Genomic DNA, 24884 nt, shown 5'->3' with positions numbered 1-24884 from the left:
CGGCTCCCAAGCTGATGCCATACCCCTCGACTTTCGAAAGGTGTTCGACTCGGTTCCGCACTGTCCCTTGCCCCAAAAAGTGCATGCTTACGACCTATCTGATGACATATGTGGTTGGATAGATAGTTTTCTAACAGGGAGTTGTATGTGGTCCTGAATGGGGTGACTTAAACAGAAACAAGTGTAACTTCAGGTGTGCCCCTGGGTAGTGTAATAGGTCTGCTGCTTTTTTACAATTTGCATAAATGATCTGGTTGATGGTATTGACAGTGGCATTAGACTGTTTGCCGATGATGCTGTAGTCTACAGGAACGTAGTATCACACGAAAGTTGTGAACAAATCAATGAGGATTTGCAGAAAATAAATGTGTGGCGTAATGATTGGCAGTTATCTCTCAATATTAGTAAGTGTAACCCACTGTGTATAACAAGGCGAAAATCCCCATTAAAGTATGAGTACAAAATAAATGCCCAGTCTTTGGTAGCAGTAACATCCATCGAGTATCTGGGTGTGACTATTCGAAATGATCTCAAATGGAATGATCAGATTACACAAGGAACGGGCAAGGCAAACTCGAGATTGCTGTTTATTGGTAGAATCCTCAAGTGGTGCAGTCCTTCAACAAAGGAAATAGTTTACAATACATTAGTTCATCCAGTCTTAGAGTATTGTTCGTCTGTATGGGACACTTACCAGTTGGGTCTGATTCAAGAGATTGAGAAGGTCCAAAGAAGAACGGCAAGATTCATGACTGGTACATTTAGCCATCACGAGAGTGTTACAAATCTCATAGAAAGTTTGAAGTGGGACACATTTGCAGATAGACGATGGGCTAAGCGGAAGGGGCTGCTCACTAAATTCCGAAATCTGATCTTTGCCGAGGATGTAGAGCATATATTATCACCACCAACTTTCAAATCGCGCAATGATCACCATTCAAAGATAAGGGAAATTAGAGCTCGTACCGAGGCAGTCAGACGGTCTTTTTTTCCCCTCAAGTGGTCTGCGAGTGGAACAGACGGGGAGGGGGAATATGACTTTGGGGCGAATTGTGCCCTCCACCACACACCGCTTGGTGGCTAGCAGAATATATATGTAGATGTAGATGTAGGAGTTGCTCACAATGTTGGCTGGAGGACAATTCTTTTCAAAAATAGACTTGGCCAAAGCCTATGTTCAGATTTTGTAGGATGAGGCTTCAAACAAGTTCCTTGTGGTTAATATGACTTTAAACCTCTATCAATATCAACAGCTAATGTTTGGGGTTGCTAGTGCACCTGCCATCTTTCAAAAGTTTTTAGAACAAGTTATGTTGGGTGTCGCTCAGTGCATCAATTATCTTGATGATATCGTGACAAATGCCACCATGGAGGTTCTCCTACATAACACCCGTTCTTTGTTTGCAGCTCTACAGGCAGTGGCCCTAAAATGCAATGCTGCCAAGTCTCAATTTCTCCAGCCTTCTATTGTTTACTTGGGTCATGAAATTACCCAGCAGTGTGTGGACCTTATGGAACATGTTACTGCCATTACTGCTTTGCCCACCCATCCAATTTAAGAGAACTTCTGGCATTCTTCAACGAAGTAGCTTATTGTTACAAATTCATTCCCAGAGCAGCTACAATCACCCTTTTGTTCTGTCTGCAGCTTGTGAGCATTCTTTTGTGCAGCTCAAGGACTGTCTTCACTCTGCACCATGTCTTGCAACATTTCGTCCTGGCAAGCATCTGGTCTTGGTTACCAATTGGTCCGAGTACTAGGTTGGAAGCAGTCCTGACCCATCGCCATCCACATGGCTCTGAACAGCCTATTGCCTTTGTGGCAAAAACACTCACCTCAGCTCAGTAATATTATTCTCAAAAAACTTCATGTGTTCTTGTATGGCACAAAATTTCATTTAATTACTGGCGGTAAGCCCTTGGAATCATGTTTAGTCCATTTGTGTTCTTAGTGGACAAAGCCACTCATTATCTTCGGTGTGGACTCTGTTCTTGTTCAGGTACAATTTTGAGAACCATTTTTGTCCTACATTGCAACATGAGAACACAGACGCTCTGCACAACTCTCCATGGGCGCTGATGCCCCACTCAACCAGAAGGAACTGCTCTGTTTTTAACTGTATACACAGGCAAGGCACATGGTAGACTGCTTCCTCATCGCCAGTTTCCATACTGCCTCTGTTGTGGCACCAGATCCAGTGCTACGGCAGGTCATATGCATGGTACAACATGGGTGGACTAAGCGTTGTTTGACAGGCCGGACATCAGACCTGCTTCACAACTGTTATGTGCTGAGACATCGCCTCTCACTCTTGGTGTTATTCTCCTGTCACCAGATGGATTTACACCCATTGTCAGGTTCCAGACCCCAGAATATGGGAGGTTCTCTGCTTACTGCACCAGGGTCACAGGGGAATCTCTAACGCAAAACTGTTGCTGCACTGCCATGTGTTTTGGCTGGGCATCTATCTCGGGAGGTGGAACACCTTGTTGTGTTCGCGCCACCGCTGGCTTCTGGTTTCTTAAGCGCTGGAGTCGTGAGCGCTAGGACAGTTCTGTATTCGCCGCTCAGTTGTATACTCGCCACCGAATTGTGTACTTGCTAGTCAGTTGTGTGTTCATCGCAGCAGAGTTGTTGTTTGTCGTCAGCCGACGCTGACCTAGCCGCTCCGACTCAAACTAGACAGATTTCTGTAGACACAGAGTTCACTACTGTGTTTCTGTACCTTCGTTAATAAAGATAAGTACCGACTTTTATTTAATCAGAGTGTTTGGGTTTTCATCTTTCTGTTCACTGTTCCAGCGGACCGATCGGCCCGCTATTAAAAGTGTGGCGGTGACTTCGTAAGCCGTTTCTACAGCGAATTGCTTGTCGCTACGAATGCCGCCACAAAAATTTCTTTCCTTTTATAGCTTGGCAATGGATGGGTAAGCCTTTGTGTCATACTTTTTTGCAATGAACCTATTTGTTATGTATGGGAATACGTCTGGGAGACTCATGGCCTCCAGTGTACAAAAGTTTGATCCTCCTCATTGGGGATCATTCAGCATGGTGCCAATCACTTCAGCCAGGATTTCTTCCCATGGACACTACACTGTAATAGTAATGGCTGCCTGGCATGGTAACAGTTGCTCTGACTCCATGGGGCACCAAACTTGACAGGCACATACTCCTTGGCATGCAGTGGAAGGGTGCAGCTCTGGCACCAACAGTGCATTCCTTGCTTAGGGGCTAAGACTGTGCGGGTACCTCACAATCCTCCTATAATGAATTGGCTGTATCTTATTAGGTTTTGGGCACCTAATTCAACCACTGACATATGAGGTACTCAAGACAGAATTGCACAGCAATGGACTGTGTGCCACAATGGGTGACCTTCCTCAATCTGAAAAAATGGAGGTCAAACTTAGTTCTTGGGACCGAACTTTATGCTAGCTGTAGTAATGTGGGAAAGATGTAAAGAAAAAATTTGAACAGCAACCTTAGTCAGTGACCAAGAGAAGAGCCAGGTTGTCAACAAGGAACCCGACCTACAGACCAAGTCAAAGAGAAGATGCAGTCACAGAACAGAATTGCAAGACAAAGAAGGAAGGAGTACTGTAATTGCTCAGAGCCCCATGCCATCCATGAATGTACCCACAAAGAGTTGTGAGCCCTGGGAAGAGCATTCACCAATCACATTTTTAAAAAATAACTGAGGGCCTCTTGTGGGGAATGCCTGAAAATGTGTTATGAAAAGTTCCAAACTTATGTAGTTGCTACATTCGCCGAATCCTTTGTATGTTTACCCTTCAAATGTGAAGTCATTGGTGATATGTGTAAAGTTTATTTAAGTGGAGAGGAAGAATATTGTAGGTATTGTATTGGGTGGGAACTATTTTAAGCACGGAATTTGGAATGGAGGCAGCTGAAATTAATGGACACTAGCAAGGTGTAGTATGAGAGACACAAGCATAAATTTCAAACAATACAGGTAATGGTTGGGGTATATAAGCACAGTACACAAGATTCCAGATGGTTTACCAAATCACACAAATTAAGTGCATGCTTTGAAACTAACAATAGTGGAATGTTCATCAAGGTAGTTCAGTTTGCAGATTTCAAAAGATGATATGGCACAAATTAGTAATGTGACATTGCACAACTACTGTTTGAATGGGGTAAGACGTTCCATGGACTAAGACGTGAGTCTTTGAGAGGGCCTTAGATCTTTAAGGATGCCACTTTGTACCAATGGGATTGAGATCCCTATGGAAGATGCTACTAGTAGAGGTGTTATGAAGCTGAAACAGATATTTTCTGACATTCACTTGTTGTCAAGTACCACAATTGCAGGCTCTTTGTCCACTGAGAGGATAATGATGAAGTCTTCATTTTTGAGGGATTATGGGACTCTTACATGGATGGGTTGTGATCATGATGTAAGAATCTGAGAAAGGAAAAACAACGCTGGCTGTCAGGATTTTTTTTTAAAGCTTGTACGGAGTGGTTCTGTGAGAATGGTGATGGATCAAAATGATATTTTGGGCAAAATTGTTTAAGGCAAGGTTGGAGGCTAGCTTTGCTGTTTAAAAGGTTTACAGGTTATATAGAAAAATGACATTTTAAGTTGAAAGAAAGCAGGGCTGTTACACTTTGGGCTGAAAATGTGTCCCTTGGACTACACATATAATACAGGAGGGGATTTGCAGTTAATATCTAGCAGAAATTTATGAGCAGGACCACCCAAACATTATGTCATTCAAACACTTGAACAGCTATAAACCTTCACTCTGTGGATAAGACAGAGTACCTATCTTCTCAACACTAAAGCGGAAAAACTGTTACATTGCTACTAAACCATCATAAAGTTTTTTATTCAAAGGAAGTCATATGTAGAGGATATGCATTAGTTAATTACAATTATTAGATCTCTGTGGGGCATTACATACCTAGTTAAGCACAAAATGTCTTATTTTATACCTAGCGCAACCCATGAATTTTACAAGGGTTTAGTAATCTATGGTTAATAATGTAACATGGTATACAGAAAAATACAAACCTTAAGCGTTTCGAGATATTCACGAGGCAAAATGTGGTTTAATGAGACAAGACCTTGACCTAGTTTGACATAAAGTCCACCATTCTTCAGACAGCCATCCAGAATACTATCTGCAGCTCTCTGGTGAATTGGTTTCAGCGCCTCAACATATTCGTCCGACATTTCATCCAGGCCATGTAAAGACCACCAATAATCAAATGAGATCTTCAGGCCCACTCGCAATGATCTGTGACAAAAACTTCCATTATATATCCATTCCTAATAATGTCACATAAATTAATAATTTGATATTGCACAGTGTGACAAAACGTCCTCAGCATTTTGAATATAAAAAGCTAAATGATCAGCATTTTGAATATCAAAAGCTAAATGGAAAGATCTACTGGCAGTCTTCTAGTCACACAAAAGACAATCTCACACACAATATTATTATACAGCTGCATTTCGAAAGACACAAGGAACTCCACCATTCTCTCTTACAAAAATACTCACACACCTAAAACAATCCCTGCTGTATAGCATCAAAGTACCAACAAATTGGTGTTAGGAAGAACCTTTACTATATCACAACCACTTTTGTTCAATGAGCATCCAGCAACACTGAAAATGCAGGTAAATGACATACTACGCACACTTGACCTGAGTCAAGTGTGCACAGCATGTTGTATTCCCTGCTCATGATGTTCAAGAATGTAACTTTAACGTACATAGTTAGACTTCTTAAGTCATAATACCAACACAATTCTGAGAGAATGAATTGCAAAGATTGTTGGTGAATTTTGTCATCTGGAGATGTTCACTGAATGAAATAGGTTGTGACATAATAAATGTACCTAATACAGCTGTGGTGGTTCTGGCACACACAATTAACATGATTATCAACAATTAAGTGACTTATCCTCAGAAATAAACCAGAATCATAGTTTTCTAAATAATCATTACTAACTTAAACACAACACTTGAGAAAAAAATTTGATTAGGTATGAAAATGAGAGGCCTGACATGATCAGTTATGCAGACACAGCTGCAGTAACAATTTGCTGCTTCCAGAAGAGGGAGAGAAAAAAAAAAACCAGGTAAGTATTAGTAGGACTCACACTCTGAGGGTTCCATGGGTGTGGCAGTTATCGCTGAAATAACAGGTTTTTGTTATATTGATTTTTTTCCATGTCAGTTTAACCTGACTGTTAAAACTGCTCAGAATAATTGGTTTCTTATATAACTGATTTTTAGTTTTTTATTTCTATGATTAGCTATAAAAAACATAAAAATTGGAGAAAGATTGAAAAATTTTGATGCTGTTTCAAGATACATATAATCAAAATATTAAAATAAATACACAAGTAAAAGAAAACTCAGTCCATCCACTGTTTGCTACTTTCCTCAAAAAAGTGATAAGTGGCTGCATACTAAACAAAATCACTAGTGTTGCCCTATTGATTCAAAGTTTTTGAACTCTGCTCAAAACTCTTGTTGTAATCGGGGATCAAACCACAATCTGAGTTACGATTAGTCAGTGGTCAAGGGTGAAAACTGAGGTTGAAGAACTGTGTTTTTCATGTTAATTTGTCCACTTTCATGGATTACAAGCAGATAAAGGCATATTAAGAAGACAAAAGCAGCTGACCAGCAACTTCCTATTTCTACTGTATAGTACGAATGAATTGTTGTTAAGTTTTTAATTTATTACTGTTACCACAATTTCTCCCTCCTTTTGTTACTTCATAGAAATGTTAGACAAATCTTTAATCTTTTAAAGAAAATGTACTTCACTGCTACATCACTTCATAAAAATATTGCCACACTAGCGTTGGCATCATTCTGCAATACAAAGGATGTCCAACAACGACAACGAGAAACTGCTGTATAGACCATGTGAGGGCAAGTCTTGCACACTGCATGTACACGCATATCTTAAGCTATGACACAAGGCAACAGGGACGCTATTGTCTCATCAATGCTATACCAGTTCCTATGAATAGCTTTGCTATTTGACAGAGGAGAGGATTGGCCTTGTACATTAACTTTGTGGAAAACGTTATGAGGATGATAGTAGGAAATGCTTCAGCTTCTTCTTAAAAGCAGCAGGTGATTGAATTTTGCGCAAGGTAAGGGGCAGTTTGTTCCAGAGGTGGACAGCAGCAACTGAGGAGGAGTTTGCAAAAGTTTTTGTTTTGTGAGTGCCAGTAAGGATACCAAAGAAGAGTGACCTCGTGTTTCGATTATGATGGCATGAAAGGTGTTTAATCTCTGAAGCAAGGTACTGGGGTGCTTGCGAGACGAGGAGTCGATGAAGTAGACATAGAGTGTGGTAGTCATGCAATTTGTCTGGCCGTGGCCACCCTAGCTGGGAGTATGAAGCACTAACATGATGCAACAGGGAACATAAACAACAACACAGATGCACCTGGGCTAAGAGCATCTGTCTAATCCAATGAAACACACAGCCCTAGAAAAACAAGCTTGCAGCCAGCAATGTCCAGCCACCATGCAGCTGTCGATGACTGATCCAATGCCAGCAGGCAGTCTACACCATCAAAACACCAGCATGCTGTCTAAACCACTGCGTCATCATCATGTAATCGTTGATAATCAGACCATCACCAGCACAAGTATGACTACAGTGAGCTACACCAGTATTTTACTTCAAAATTGTTCTTATGGTGGTAGTGTGATGATTCAGTAATATTTATGAGTTTGTTTCTGCCAGTGATAACAAGGAAAATGTCCACAGGAGTTCATACGGAAACATTATTACAAAAACTGGATGTAAAGTTTACAGAAGTTCATATGGAAACGTTATTACAAAAACTGGATGAAAAGTTTTCATACTTCAGAAATCAGATTAAAGAAACTCAAGAGCAAGTAATAGAAAACCAAAACAGATTGTGACAAGAATTAGAAAATCAGCATAAAGACACTCATGAACAAGTAATGGAAAACCAAAACAGACTGCGACAAGAATTAGAAACTCATGTCAAAGACATTCATGAAGCATTAGAGGCGCATTTAGCATGTAAGCTAGATCAAAGACTCGACTTGTTAAGAGAAGAAATACACATCAAAGTCTTGAAACAATGTGACTTAGTTCAGGAATAGGTACATGAACATAATAACAATTTGCATACAGACATAAACAGTTTATGTAACTTTTCAGAAACAGAATGTAAACAGGTAAAAGATCAGATGCCAGATGCATAAACATTAATAGAAATTTTAGAACAGAGAAGCGACAACAGAGATTCCTTATATGCGCATGACATACATACAGGTTTGTTAGATCACAAATTTAAGGAAACTTTGCCCACTTTAGGAAATGGGTAGCTTTCCAGGAAAGATGTCACTAATAACACCAATGAATTTAAAAGACTATGGGACAAATTGTCAAAAACTAGAAGGAAATTAACAGAAAGTCAAGTTAAAGGTAAATCTTTCAGCACACCAGCACTACTAGAGGAATTACAGTTGGGAAGTGGAATGAACTTTTATAAGCATTTTCCAAAGTTCAAACCAGATTGGGAAATACATCCAACATACTTCCTGTGAGTGTTTTCCATGTCATTACCACAAAAGTGGGAAGACCCTAGGAAGATAGATTTGTTTTGGAGAGTAGAAAAAATTAGACTCAAATGGAGACTGTGTATACAGAAATGAGTAGAACTTGATTTAATTACATTTATTCATCGAGGTTATGAACACTTTGGGGTACGAAAATGTGTTCGACATATGGTAAAATTTACTACCTTAAGAACTTAAGTAAAAAAGTACTGTCTGTACAACATATATGTGAAGCTTGCTAATAGATCCATAAAGTATAAGTTATACCCGATAATACCTAAAGGCTTGCATGACCTCACAGCTGCTGACTTCTTAGGCCAGTTACCAATGAATAGAAGGATGGGGGGGGGGGGGGGGGGGGAGTTACTTACATATCTGTACTAGTGGAATGTAGATGTAAGTATGTTAAATTTATCCTATTAAAAATGCCAACACAAAGACGGTGATTAGATGTCTACAGGAATATTTCTCAGACACAAGAAATCCATGTACATTGTTCACAGACAATGGCCCATAGTTTGTGAGTAAAGCCATTAAAGAGTTTTTAGCATGGGAAAATGTTAGACTCATTGCTATCTCAAAATATCACCCATGAGGTAGACCTCGCGAACATATCACGAACGAAATCTGTAGGTTATGTAGGACATACTGTTCAAGCAGACATACAACTTGGGCACAGAAAGTACTACAATTCCAAATAATACTTAACGAACTTTCACATTTTGCTAATTTTTTATCTCCAATTGAAATAATGCATGGTAAATTCGTAGGTGAGCCACTCTTGAAGATATTTAAATGCCAGAAGATGATGATAACATACATGGAGACAACTTAGACGATGTCATAAAAGAAAATTTATAATGAGCAGCAGACGAAAGGTTGCGTAAATGTAATGAAAAAGCTTCAACACCAACCTTTGACGTGGATGACTTGGTACTAATTGAGGAAGTACACGATAGCTCAAATTTGAAGAAAGAAACACAAATTTTTCCCTCGGTACAGCAATCCTTACAAAGATTTAAATGCACCGCATCCCTAAGCAGTTTTCTTGGTCGATCCAGAAACAAGTCACGAAAATGGATTATATAATATTGATATGTTAAAGCAGTGTAAGAATCCATTAAATTAAACTTGGGAAAGAAACACGGTAAAAACAAAAGATCCTTCTTAACAGCGAAAGTGTGTAAACAAATACTGTCAACTGTTATTTAATCAGCTGTTAAGTATTCCTTTAATATAAGATTGTCCACCACGATAGCCAAGTGGTCAGCGTTACGGATTGCCATCCTACAGGCCTAGGTTCGATTTCCAGACGGGTCAGGGATTTTCTCTGCTCAGGGACTGGGTGTTGTGCTGTCTTCATCATCATTTCATTCCCATCCAGAACACAGGTCATCCAGTGTGGCATCGAATGTAATAAGACCTGCACCAAGGCGGCCGGACCTGTCCTGCAAGGGGCCTCTTGGCCAATGACACAAAACGCTCATTTCCATTTCCAATATAAGATTTCTGACTAAAGAAGCAGGTTACTTACCATCATCATATAGTAAAAAGAAGGGTTGGGTTTTCATGTGAATTTTTTTAAAGGGAGATAAATCATGGGTAGTGGTATCACCTCAAATGAGTACTGACCCACGAATAGACTGACTACAGAAACTATATTGACCACTGACGTTGACTTACATAAATATACTTGCTTATTCCATTGCATTTCATGCGGGTTTGTTAGGATCAATTTTTGGGGTTTCTGGGATGGTGAAGCCATGGTAAGTCCATTATGTAGGCAATGCCGAACACCATGAAGTACCTTAGCAGATGGGGTCCCTGGTCCCTGGGGTGGGGGGGGTGATAAGGGAATCCACCTATGGGATACTGACTTCCTTTCTTCTTCGATCATAACAAACCTATCTGTCTATTTCCTTTTCTTACTTCTCCACTAGAGTACCAAATCTATCTTCCCTGCATCCATAAGCAAAGTTCCTATTGCAGGATCCCTTCTTTGTACAGTCTGTGATTCCTGCCATCATGAAAGAGCACGTATCAGACACGTCAAATATAGAGCTCAAAGTAAAGATGTGCATGATCACAATTAGTTTCTAAAGATCGAGTCACATACTGTGGGAAAGAATTACTCAACAGGTGTAGAGTCTACCTGAGGGACAGCATTTGTAACCTCTGTGGAGCAAGGAGGAATGAAGGAGCTCTGGTACCATGGAAGATTTCTGGCATCAAGGAAGATGAATATGGTGTATACAGGTTGTTCCATTTATCTTGACCACCCTAAATAACTGTTTGTCCAGTTGCAAATTCTAAAACGTTTCAAGCAAATGTTCTTTAGCCGTTGGGGGGACATCAATCAGCATGACTGCCTTCATTGTAGCTATCTTTTTTACAAAGATATGAACAGCGGTACGACTTTTTCAAATGGCACACTGTATTTTTTATTCAGTAATTCATTTCCTCTCCTAAAGACCTATTCAAAAATGTATCACAGTGTACCATTCACTGAAACACACAACATTATTAATTACATAACACAACACTGACTTTGAGCCCAGGATCACAAACTCGTCCACTTGCTGGAGTTGTCAGAAAACAAATGAAAACCAAGCACAAACATAATACAAAATTGACTGTGGCTCTCCTGTACCATTGCCCAGGAGTAGAATATTCTAAGGTGCTCAAAGTGGTGACCCTGGACACCGATACACTGGTGCATTCATTGAATGAAAGAATTATTTACTGCTTCCAGTGTTGCCTGCTGAAGAGAATTACAATCAGGCACGATGCGTTCCTGCATGTCCTCTGGAGTTGTTGGAATATCGTGACAGACAATGTCTTTAATGCATTCCCAAAGAAAAAAGTTCAGAGGATTTAAAATCAGGGGACCTGGCAGGCCAAGTAACTGTTCCTTCTCGACCAATCCATCTGGCAGGATACCTTCAGTTCAGAACACGACGTGCACGCAAACCATTATGTGCTGGGCATCCATAGTGTTGATACCACATAAGCATTCTGGTTCTTAGCGGCACTTCATCCAGAAGAGGAGGAAGAATTTGTCTGGGGAAGTTGCCATACGCTGTGCCATTTACACTACCATTTATGAAATAAGGGCCATTCCACATCAGATGTTAATTCTCCACTGGCGCTGATGTTCCACCTGTCTAAGCCATCGTGGGTTGTCACTGGACCAATAATGCAATTTTCTTGTATTTATTTGTCCTTTGTTTGAGAAGGAACATTCATCAGTAAATAGAACATTGGAGACAAATTCGGGTTGGTGAGGATTTGCTGCTGTGTTCACTGAAAGAACTGTACACAATTCTGGAAATCATTCCCATGCAATTCTTGATGTAGGTATACATGGTAAGGATGGAACTGGTGACACGTAAGAATACAATGTATACTGGTTTTAGGAAGGCCAATCTTGTGTTCAAGCTGTTGTGTGCTCATATGTGGATTCATGGCAATGGTAGCGAGAACAGTAACTTCGGAGCTTCATCTGTGCGAGTGCTACGACGATTGCATTGTCATGGGTTGAAACTTCCCGTTTCCTGAAGCATCGCAACAAGACAAGAAAACATCCATCGGGAAGGTGGGGTCTTGTCAGGATATTGCTCTCTGTACAGTTCCACTGCCTACGTAGCATTTCACCTGCCTTCAACAACAACAACAACAACAACAATAAAAGAAACATTATATCAATGCAGTTTGTAGGGAGGTCAGCCTTTACTGTATGCCTACTCTACACAACAGTATTTAAAAGGACTAAATTACTGTACTAAATGTACGTGTATATAAGAAAACAGTATTGCAATTACTGTTCTGCTAACTTACATTCCCCGTAGATGAGTAGCATTTCTACCTTCTCTTTGTTGGTGTACTTTCTACTCACACAACGCTTCAACTGACAACGGCTGACGGAATAACGGCTGTGCATTCTACTTATGTTTACATTTGTCCTTTGTCAACGTCAGAACATGAATGTGTTCCATAACCCCGAGTACCTGCACAACGTCAATGTTGTGTTATGTAATTAATAACATTGTGTTTCAGTGAATGGTACATCGTGATCCATTTTTGAATAGGTCTTTAGGGGAGTAAATGAATTACCGAATAAAAAATACAGGATGCCATTTTAAAAAGTCATACTGCGGTTCATATCTCTGTAAAAAACAAAGCTACAACGAAGGCAATCATGCTGATTGATGTCCCCCTGACAGCTAAACAACATTTGCTTGAAACATTTTTTAATTTACATCTTGACAAATAGTTATTTAGGGTGGTCAAGATAGATGGGATACCCTGTATTAGCGGTTGTTGTTATGTACTATCACAGAAAGTTAAGAGAGGTCTTTGAGACAATAACATTAGTCGTTTTCAATGTAAAGTGTAATCTTTTGTGAAAGCTTATGACAATATACAGAGTCAATTGGAACCAATCTACACTTTATTTAAGTAGAGAAACAGGGTTTTGTTTTATAGCCAATTCACTTATAGAAATCTGCATGGGAGAAAGAAGAGTTGCAAGGCTGAATATCTGCACCAATCTAATAAGGGAGTGTTAAGGTGGCAGTGTTAGGTGTAGCTGCATGGAGTAATAGGTCTAGAACAGACGTTACTCAAGCAGTCAAATCATCAACATACTAGCTAAATTCAGCAGTCATCAGACACTATAGTTCAATTCTTTTATCTTGGTGGCTCGTGCATGCCCGCCCAGACGCGGGAGATTGCTGCGTTGCCAGTTGTAGGCGCCAAGAGAAGCAGCGCCATAGTATAGTATAGTATAGTATAGTTCGCAAACTTACGTTTAGGGGGTAGCGCGCAGTTTATGAAGTAAAGCCACCACGGCCGCATTAACCCTTTCGCTGCTACAGAGACGTGCTCCCCGAATTCTGCGCTGTGCGCGATTTTGTCATCACTGCACTGCTCGCCTCTGCAGACACATGGTGTTCCGACTGCTTTGACACACTTATCATTAGATTTCACAAAAACTATTTGGCCCAAAAATGTGATTTTTACACATCTTCTTGACTGATACCTTCCCCCCATAAGCGACTTAATTTTGTTTCGATGTTCAATGCAGTTATTGTGCAGCATTAAGTGTAGTAAACCATTGCACGAAATTTTGAAGAGTTTGCAGAGGTAAAAGTCACAGCGTATACTTTCCGTATGGTCGATTTTATTGCCAAACGAATAAAATTCATGAAGTAAGACACTTTGATATGATTTTTAAATAAAGAAAATATTAAGCACCTAACAAGGTTTGAACTCGAAAGCTTTTGCTTAGCAGCCAAACACCTTAACCATTACGCTAACACAGCTCATTGTTTAATGGAATTCCTGGAGGACTTTAAGGAATCACACAAAATACCGACAAACACAGTTGGTATGACTATGAATTACTCACGTTTCGTCGATGTGCAATAGGAAATAAACAATTACCGCTGTTCTTTATTGCGAAGAAGCGGTTAGTGAGAATGAATTTCCTTGCTATTGCCTGAATTAGGAGGCTTATTGCTTGTTTGGTTTAATTAATTAATAGAATATGAAGCAATTGGTATAAAGAATGCTTTTTCCAAACTTTCTTTTATACAAAGTCTGCTATCAAGACATTGCTTTTGTTCAATTACTTTATTTATGACTGAATGTTTCTAAAACTGAAGACACTCGTCCGTGCTCTGCCCTGCAGTCGAGCTCTGGCAACATCATTCTCTGTTCATTGGCTGACACTGTTTTGTGACATCAGATGAGCAGAATGAACCTAAACTCGGCCGCTGCCATAAATGACGCGCACTTTAATATGCACTACAATGCCACTACTGCCACATGCTGACTAGTTACAGCCTTAATAACTGCACTGAGGACAGGGCTACTAATGCTTGTTTGCTAGCAGTGAGAAAAAGGAATGAAGTTTAGTGTTTAATTCACTATCAGTGATGGAGTAAAAACAAGCAAAAGTTTCAACCAGTGAAGGAATTGGCTGTGCCCTTTTCAAAGGAAAAATGCTGACATTTGCCTTAAGTAATTTAGCTGCCCTCCCAAAACACGAGTCCAGTTTACACACATCAAGTATAAGGCTTGTAGAGGAAGAGCACGACAAGAGTACACTAAACACATTAAAGTGGCTGCAGTTTGCAGTACATACAATAACATGAAGAGACTTGCAGAGGATAAATAAGCATGGATAGCTGCATCAAACCTGTCTTTGGACTGACAACCACAATATGCACCATGCATCAAAGTGAGTGCCTTTCCTCATATTTGTTGAACATTTCTCTCTTGGAATGTCCATTATTATAACTTTCAATATCTAGCCAGGTTTAATTCATAGTACAATAATTAATTCTGTGCAATATGCCTTGGAGTGTGGAACACTTGATCAGGCATGATTTTTTAACTTGTGTCAATCGATGTTCAACAGACTGGAGCATACTTGCAGTGTGGTAACTACTCACTGATCCATTTTTTTCTGAATATACTGGAATGATTAGTATGACTTTCTGCTCAAGTCAAGCAAATATTGTTCTTAGTATAAAAACTACAGCCATTTTTTCATAACTACTGATTCACCATAAAATGCTACAATCAAAATGCAACCTCGTTACAGGAAAAGAGACAACATGAGCCCTATACACACAAAAGAAAACTATCTACAAGTATGTCACAGCTAAAAAGGATTTTTAACTGTTTGCTCTACGAATAAATCATTTTACATTCAGCACAGATTGGAACATAAAGAGTTACATGACATGCCTTATAAACTGCTATCAAAGTTATTTTAAGCACCAGATGGTCTGACATAAAATGTCACACATGAGACATGAAAAGAAAATAAAATCCTCATTTTGTCAACTTGCTATGACAGAGAAATATGTAAATTGTGAATAGAATACACCACTAGAAAAGATTATTTTTACTGGGTAGTAGCAGCACACACCTCAAAAATCTGCCCACCCCACTCACAGCTACCCTCAGGACCCTCTTTTCTTGTTCAGTTTGTAGTGAGTAAGCTGTAGCAGCTCCTCCCACAGCCAGTACAAACAAACCATATTTTGCATATCTCCTTGATGAATGCAGTTTTCCATTAACAGGCTGTGTGGAGTGTAATCTTGATATTCTCTTGATAACAGTAAAAGTCTGCTTGAATATCATCATGAAGTCACTGTAACAAGTAAAGGAAAATATATAAAAAAGGACAACATTGTGGTAAAAAATTAGTTGCAACCATTACATTTACAATTTTATTGCATAAAAACAATACCTCTTTTTATTGATTCCATGTTTCAATTTATCCAGAAATGTTACTACTATAGAAATATGAGGTGTCCCACGAGGAATGGTCAATATTCTGGGACAAGACAAGAACACTCATTTGAAACAAAAAACTTTATGTAGACATATGCCCTAATCCAAATGGTTTCCAAGATATAACACATATCTTTTTGGGCTAGCGGTGTGCATGTGTGTGTCTTACCTAGCCAAACGCTTTTGACGTTTTACTCTAGCCCAACCTACTTCACTGCTTTTAGTTCCTTTTTCAGGATGTATTTCTGCCATGATGCTAGCTTGTCGAATGCTCAGTTGTCCATGATGTGTTGTGAGCGATGTAGTGCAAGGGGCTGACATTGTTGTCAGAGAGAAACACCAGTTAACTGTCTTTGTGCAAATGAAGAACATGCAGACATGTTGTATGTTTATAGCTTCTATGATGGTAGTTCTCCTGTTGCTGTCCAAGAATACTTTCCAACATGTCTAATTTCTGATTGTTGAGTATTTACCAGAGCTCTCAACAAAAACAGCAATTATCCAATCCCCATGACCTGTAAAATTTCTAAGTAGGCATAAAGGACTTATATGTCCCAGTTCAATTCCTATCAGGGTGACTGAAGACTGCTGACAATTTCACCGCTTTAACCGACAATGAGAACGATCTTAAAGCTTTGGAAGGAATATTTCTCTGCTGTTCCGAATTGTTCCTCCAGTGCTGCTGAGGACTGACTTTGCAGTGATCACCAGCAAACCCAATACCTGTGGATGGCACTTACATCCACATACACAGATTTTATCAATGCACAATATCAACTAAGATCCAAGAAAGGCTCATGGCCCTGAAAACATTTCTCTGGAATCGATACAAGATAAAGGTATATTCTTGAAGACTAGACTTTTTACACTGATCCTCTTGATTTAGGAAACTCAAGAAGTACCTGATGACTTGAAAAATGCTACCAACATCATTATCTTCAAGAAAGAAGACCACAGTGCATGTGGAAACTACTGTAATGTATCGCTATTGTCAGTTGCAGGTAAAATTCTCACAAGAATTCTATTAAATCAGTTCCAGATTATTTTAGAGAGAATTTTGCCTGAATCTCAGTGTGTTTTCCAAACCTTCACAGGAACAACTGTTCTACACAAATCCAGGAAGAACACAGCGAGCAACAAAAGCCTCTATACTTATTTTTCTGTGACCTGGAAAAGGCCTTTGAAGAAGGTACTCAGATCTGCCATGTGGAAGGTATTAAGAGACTTTCAGTGTCCTGAGCCCTATGTGGAACTGGTTCAAGTTCTTCATGATGGCATGTCTGGGCAGGTTCTTCATGATAACTCTGCATCGGATTTGTTTCCAATCACTCAGGGTTTGAAACAAGGCTGAGCTGTTACTCCAACACTCTTTGCACTGTAAATGGCTGCAATTCTGTATCAGTCATCTGCAGACAAGCAAGGCATGGAGATTAAGTTACTTTTCAATGGTGGTATCTTCAATCTGACAAGTCTTTGTTCACAAAGTAGTAGCCAGGTTTATGGGTGACAGAACAACAGTATGCCGATGACACTATATCTCCTGCTCTAGCACAGGCAGTTACAACTGTCAGTCAACTGCTTTAAAATTGCATGTGATCACTTTGGTCTTACCGTCAATGCGGGAAAAATGAAAGTACTCGCAAAACCTGCCCAAGGGTTAACTATTCCTGAGTTCAATATAGGTGTTAGACTCAATACTGGAGCAGGCTGATCACTTTTTGTATCTTGGAAGCATCTTGTCTAAACAGTATCTGCAAACAGGATGTTGATAAAATAATTGGGGCTGCCCATGCAGCATGTGGGATGGTTAATACAAAGAGCCCTCATGAATGAAGACATAAAGGTACATACCAAACTCATGCTGGAAAGAGCAGTTGTCATTTCCACATTCTTGTATGGCAGTGAAACTTGGAGACAGTATCGTCATGATATCAAAAGACTTGAGTGCTTCCACCAACAAAAAATTAATACACCTTGACCATTTAGTGAGAGGACCAAGTGGCAAACACCACAGCTCTCAAGAAAATGCATGTAAACAGCACTGAGGCAACCACTTTGCTCATCAACTGAGCTAGTTATGCCACATTCTTCAAATATCCCCACCAAATCCTCTGTGGTGAACTGTGCTCAGGCAGCAGACTTCATTGAGTCCCTCTTAGATGCTTTAAGGACCACCTAAAACACATCATGAAGATGACTGAAATAAACACACAGACATGGGAAGAATACGCTGTGGACTGCTTAGTGTTGGGAAACATTACATCCACAACTGTCAATTTGTTTGAAAGAGAATGCTGCAGACATGACAAAGCTAGGTGACAAGCAAGAAAGCTCCATCAATTGTAGCTCTTTCCTCTTCCAATCATTCATTGTGATTTGTGTGGATGCATTTTATGCCAGTACTGGTCTGTTCAATCACTGGAAACACATCCGTAAGTTGAGCTGAAATGCTCATTCTATGCAGGAAGATGCCATGCACACTTAGAATCAAGTTGCAGCAAAATACGGCATGAAACAAGTCATCCTTCCACGTTCCCAATTTCCTTCTGAATATCAAGCTGAATAACTTGAGCAAGAATAGCAAAACATTGTTGAAGTTGTGCATTACAGTCCTAGTAGCAGCACATAGTGAATTTCTGCACATATCAATGTCCTACAAATATGTGTATGGTGAACACTAAATGCAGAAAATTTGTTCCCATTTCACATACAGCATGTCCACAATATTCACATTGGCAACAGTGCCACTTGACTTGAATTCTATCACTGGTTAAATGGCAACTGTCATTTTCTCTCATTAGTACTATTCACTGATGAAGCTACATTTACACAGAATGGAATCAACAACACATGTAAAACTCATAAGTGGTCACAGGAAAATTCATATGCTACTGTGGAAACCAACTTCCAAGCAAGTTTGTTTTTCAGTCAAACTTCAGTGTAGTATTATCAGTAACATGTTGATAGATCCGTCATTTTAGAAGAGTGAATGATGGGACAGAATTACTTGCATTTTTTTGGAAAATGCTTTTGTTGAACACCTTGAGGATGTTCTGTCACCCACACGAACTGCGATGTATTTCCAGCATGAAAAAGCCCCTCCACATTTTGTCAGGCATGTGAGGGAACAACTCACCCACACTTACCGTAATCAGTGGAATGGGCACAGTAGTACAATTAATTGGCTACCAACATCGCCACACCTTACACCATTACCTTTCTAGTTTACTGGGTTATATGAAGTCTGAGGTACACAAATGAAAGGTAAATCCACAAGACAATTGCTTTGTCGCATCCTGGAGACTGTTGCCCTCATTAGGGAATGTGCACAGGCACTCAGACAAGTAACACAACCTGCTCTCAGAAGAGGGCACAAATGCACTGACACTGATGGTGGGATAACCAAACATTTGTTTTGTTTTAGAGTGCAAAACCAACTGTAGAACAAAAGACAAAGAGAGGAGTCAAAAATGATTACACGTCAATCCCAATCGACGGAAGAGAAGACCGCTACAAAACAGGGACACGGTGAAAGGTCTATACAATACGCCACAGAGAAACGGAGGGCCAGAACTAAACATTAAATGGCCTCCACCATACTGCTACAACAGATAAAAAGTAAAATGCGGTTGACAGCCCAAGCGTCGTTTGCTAAAACAGCCGATAACTCAGACGGCAAACACAAACGTGACTGTAAGCGGTTAAAAAAAAAAGGACATTCCATCAGGAAATGGTGGACAGTCAAAAATTGGGCGCAATGTGCACAACGTGGTGGGAGAGCACCACTTAACAAATGGCAATGGCTAATGAGACAGTGCCCAACACGCAACCAAATCAAAACGATCTCCTCGCAACGGGAGTGCAGAGAGAAAATCATCCAAGCTGCTGGGAGAGGCTTAATAACCAGCTTGTTCCCACGAAGGGAGGACCAATGGTGATGTTAAAGTGACACCACCTGCTGAGAGATGGCAACATAGTGATCTTCGGATGGAACATAAGAACTAGTGGCCTGAAATACAAGGACTGCAGCCTTGGCAACAGCATCAGCATCCTTGTTTCTATAAGACTGACATGACAAGGAACCCACATAAACATCACAGTGGTTCAATCAAGATCGAGCAAGTGTCAGCTATCCTGGACCCATTGCATTAAAGGATTGACGGTGTGCAGAACACAGAGGCTTTGAAGGGCACTGAGACAGTCTGAGCACATGACGTAATTGAAAAGCCTGCGTTGCCGGATACAGGGCGAAGAGCTCTGCTGTCAATACTGAGCAGTGTCCTGCAAGCTGATACCAAAAAACATCGGCACCAATGACAAAAGCACACCCGACACCACAGTCAGTCCAAGAGCCATCAGTGGACACAAAGGAACTATCGTGAAAATCCATGCAAAGGTTGTGAAACTGAAGGTGATACAATGAGGCTGGAGTAGTACCCTTGGGAAGTGAATGAAGACCAAGGAGAATGGGCTGCTGCACGAAGCCGAGGTGGCAAAGCATTCACACCCACTGGGAAACTTGCAGGTAGCGTGAGGTTAAGCTACCGGAGCAAGAGCCGAAAGTGAACTCCAGGAGGTAACAGAGAAGAGAGAAGCGCCCCATACTGGCAATCAAAGGAGTCATCGAAATAGGAGGCACAGGACGGATGGCCAAGCATGACAGACAAACAGCATGCATATCTGCTGAGAAGTAAGTCATGGTGGTAGGACAGCAGTAGTTCGGCAGCTTCTGCATACAGACTCTCAACCATGCTAGTGTAAATGGTGCCAGTGGACAAACAGATGCAACAATGGTGGATAGTATTGAGACGGCGTAAGAGGGACAGACGTGCAGGTGCATAAATGAAACATCCATAGTTTAGTTTCGAATGGACAAGGGACCGGTACAAAAGGAAGAGGGTGGTTCGATCTTCACCCCAAGAAGTACCATTGAGGACACATAGGACATTGAGGGTCCACATACAACAGGTTTCCAGATAAGACACGTGGGAAGACCAAGAGTGTTTCCTATCAATCATGAGTCCAAGGAATTTCATGGTTTCAAGAAATGGAAGAGCAACAGGCCCAGGATGTAAAGACTGTGAAAGAAACCAATTGTACTGCCCGACATTCATACAAACGGTTTTGTCAGAGGAAAAAAACCATTGTCGATTCTCCATGAGTAAAGACAATCGAGACATTGCTGAAGACGCTGCTCAATGAGACAAGTCCGTGGAGAACTGCAAGAGACGGCAAACTCGTCAATGAAAAGGGAGCTGGAGATGCCCGGCAGGAGACAGGCCATTATAGGGTTAACAGCAACAGCAAAGAGGACGATGCTCAGGACAGAACCTCGAGGCACACCATTTTCCTGGATAAAAGTCACTGAGAAGGCTGAATCTACACGTACCTTGAAAATTCAGTCTTTTAAAAAAAAAATGGGGCAGGTGGCCATGGAAGTCCCACATGTAAAGAGTACGGAGGATACCAGTCATCCCGCAGGTTTGGCAGGCTTTTTCGAAACAGAAAAACACAGCCACATTCTGGTAGTTCCACAGAAAACCATACATGACTCGTGTGGACAAAGTGAAGCAATCATTAACTGCAGAATGGCGTGCTCAAAATCCATGCTGTGTAGTGATTAGTAAATTGTGAGACTCGAGCCACCATACCAGCTGGGCAAGAAACACATGTTCCATCACCTTGCAAGAATAGCTGTCGAGAGAAATGGGGCGGTAGCTAGAAGGAAGATGTTTGACCTTACTGGGCTTAGGCAGTGGTACGACAATGGCTTCACGCCAGTGTCTTGGAAACATGCCCTCTGCTCAGATGTGGTTATATGCATTAAGCAGAAAGTACTGTAACATCTGAATATGAACAGCGTCCAGCCATAGGGCAGAGGGTCAGGATGAAGTGAGAGCATGATCTAGCTCCCTCATAGTAATGGCGGCATTGTCGCTCTCACAATTCGGAGAAGAAAAGGGTACCGCCCAAGCCTCCTCCACTCATGGAGAAAGGCAGGATGATAGTGGGAGGAGCTTGAAATCTCCAGAAAATGGCGGCACAACGTGTCGGAGATAGCAATAGGGTCCACAATGACATCATCTGCTACTGTCAGGCCAGAAATTGGGGAATGCATCTTGGTCCCACAGAGCCGCCAGAGGTTGGCCCACAGTACGGAAGAGGAAGTGGAACTGTTAAAAGAACTAGTGCATGAAACGCAGGTAGTTTTTTTTGCCATCCAGAAGAATGCAATGACACCGTGCATGCATCTGTTTATAATGAATGCAGTTTGCCACCATAGGATGACAGTTAAAAACGTGGAGAGCACGTCTCCGTGCAAGAACTGCATCGCGGCATGCGTCAGTCCACCAAGGGACCGGAACACGGCGTGGTAAGTTGGAAATGCAAGGAATGGAACATTCTGCAGCAATAAGGATAACATTTGTAAGATATTCCACCTAGTCATCACAATTGGGGAAATGTTTTTTGTCGAAGGTTGCCAAGGAGGAGTAAAGCCTCCAGTTGGCCTTAGTAAGCTGCCATTTGAGTGTGCACAGTGGTAGGGTAGGGGTCAGTAAACGGGTAGCACACAGGAAATGGTCACTTGAATACGTATCAGAAAGAACGGACAACTCGAGATGCTGGGCAGTACAGAAGGATAGTCCAAATGGGAATAGGTGTGCGTGGAGTCTAGAAAGACCCGTGGGTACTCCTGTGTTGAGACAGCAGGGGTTAAGTTGATTAAGAAGGTCAGCCAAGAGGGCACGTCTCAGACAGGTTCTGGGAGAGCCCTAAAGGGGATGATGCACATTAAAGTCACCGAGCAGCAGAAAGGGCTGAGGTAGCTGCCCAATAAGCTGGAGGAAGTCTGCCCGGGTGACATCCAATGATGGAGGGATGTAAACAGTACAAAGGGAATAGGTCAAGTGAGGAAGGAAAAGGCAAACTGCAACAGCCTGAAGGCAGCTACTCGGAAAGATGGGTTGACTATGAACATCATCCCATATGAGCAGCATGAGTCTCCCATAAGATGGAATGTTGACCTCGGGACGAAAGTCAAAACAGATCGGGAAGAAATGCTACAGCTCAAAGTGGTCGTGAGAATGCAATTTTGTTTCCTGAAGGCAGAGAACAAGTGGAAACTGAGATTCTAAGAGCAGCTGTAAACCCTCTTTGTTGGATCAAAGGTCGTGAACGTTCCATTGGAGGAGAGTCATGACGAGGAAAAAAAGGAAGGGGTGTCATGTTGGTGGCTGCCATGTGCCAGCCTTCGAAGACTTGCTGTTACAGGGCACAGAAGCAGGAGAATCCTAATCCGTGATGTTTACAGAAGCGTCAGGATTCTTCTGCTGTCAGCCTGCAGAGTCCAGGGCAGAAAAATGGTTGGTGGTGTGCACCAGCGACACGGAGATCAGCCGGGTGAGGATATCACATGACAACACTGTCAAAGAGGATATTCAAGTCGGTGAAGGAGATGACCATTTGCCTTTGTTTGACTTCTTCAAGCCTTTCCAATTAGCAAAGGAAGACTCAGTTGTTGGTTGGCTGGAGGGATGTAGGAAGTCTTCACGGCACTGTTCCTTCTGTCCTTTCCGGCCAGCTGGTTATGTAGCTGATGACTTCGCCCCGTGAGGCAAGAGTTTGGTGGCGTGTTGCACAGCTGGAAGAGGACAGGAGATGCTACCTTGACCCTGGGCAATTTTGCAACCACAGTGCTAAATTTGAAATGGCATGTCTGCGTGGCCATGTCCTTCATGGAGCAAGCTGCAGCAAGAACCGTAGTGTAGGTGCCAGATGGTAGAACACAGGGTTTCTGACTAGCCAACAACCTGCAAACAACCAGGTAAGGCACTTTTCCTTTGACCTGGACCTCCTGGGCAGCCTACTCGTCGAGGTACACGGGACAATCGCGGGAGGCAGCAGCATAGTTGCCATTGCAGTTGAGGCAGTGGGGAGGAGGAGGCGAACAATTGCCCTCGTGAGCACCCCTACCACAGGTTACACATCTTCTTGCTGCAATAATTTACCAACAGCCGTATGTGTTGGTAAATTATTGCATCAAGAAGTTCATGCCAGCCGTCGCCCCATGATCCATAATGGATCAACAAAGGTTACACATCTGGCTGGGTGTCAACAGGACTCTCGACTGTGGTTTTAATGATGACACTAGAAGCAGTACAGTGCATTGGGTTTGGAATATATGTTCTGACTACGATAACTTCATAATCTGCTTTGATCTTTTATCAAAAGTGAGAAAGAGAGTGCATGTGGGCACTAAGGAGGCATCTACTTTTTTCATAACCCGATGGATGGCAATGATGCCCTGATCAGAGGGGTACGTTTGGATTTCTGCCTCAGTCAGACCATCAAGCAGCCTAGTGAAAATAACACCACGAGATGAACTCAGTGTTTGATAGGCCTCGATATGAACAGGATAGCCATGGAGGAGCGAAGCTGCAAGTAGTTGTGCTTGAGAATCAGAAGTAGTCTCCAAAGGCAAAGTATCATTGGCCAGCAACTGCATCAACACCTTTCTGAATAATAAACAGATTTACAGCAGCGAAGGACTAACCGTCTTCAGTACATGAAACCACGAGAAACCTTGGTGCAGCTGGGAGGGTCTTTGAATCATTAGCGTCATTCCATCTACAGTTCATAGCCGCTGACTGTGAAGATGATTGACTCATTGCAAGAAAATCCCCCATGATTGCCAGTGTCTCTGATGGCATGCTCCTTCCAACTGGGGGTCCCCTTCAGAAGGGGGAGCAGCCGCCTTAGGTGATTATTCACACCTCAGATCACACCTCCCCAACACCAGACAGGGGTATGAACGAACCCTGCCTGTCAACCCAGAGTTGGGAATTACATATTACCCAGGCACCTGCTACGTAACAGACGCATGGGCCAGCCTTCAGCAACACACAGGGAGGAAGAAAAAGAGACGCCTCTAACGCCAAAGCAGAGGAAGGATAGGAGAAGGTGAACAAAGAAAGA

At 41.6% G+C, this 24884-nt stretch overlaps 1 protein-coding gene across 3 annotated transcripts in view; it reads right to left on the bottom strand.

Moving 5' to 3' along the window:
- The window catches only part of LOC126481205 (uncharacterized aarF domain-containing protein kinase 5), a 164905-nt gene that overhangs the window by 124551 nt on the left and 15470 nt on the right, over positions 1-24884 (bottom strand). For all 3 annotated transcript variants that reach the window (XM_050104803.1, XM_050104805.1, XM_050104806.1), the window contains exons 2-3: positions 15541-15765; positions 5043-5268 (exon numbers count right to left, since the gene is read on the bottom strand). In XM_050104803.1, coding sequence (XP_049960760.1) covers positions 5043-5268; positions 15541-15758 — 444 coding nt within the window. In that variant the 5' untranslated portion in view covers positions 15759-15765. The remainder of the gene's footprint in view (positions 1-5042; positions 5269-15540; positions 15766-24884) is intronic.

Source organism: Schistocerca serialis, chromosome 5 (genome assembly GCF_023864345.2).
Source record: "Schistocerca serialis cubense isolate TAMUIC-IGC-003099 chromosome 5, iqSchSeri2.2, whole genome shotgun sequence".
In the NCBI taxonomy this organism is placed as follows: Eukaryota; Metazoa; Arthropoda; class Insecta; order Orthoptera; family Acrididae; genus Schistocerca; species Schistocerca serialis.
The sequence above is the reverse complement of the archived record's forward strand: the minus strand, read 5'-3'. Positions and strand labels throughout refer to the sequence as shown.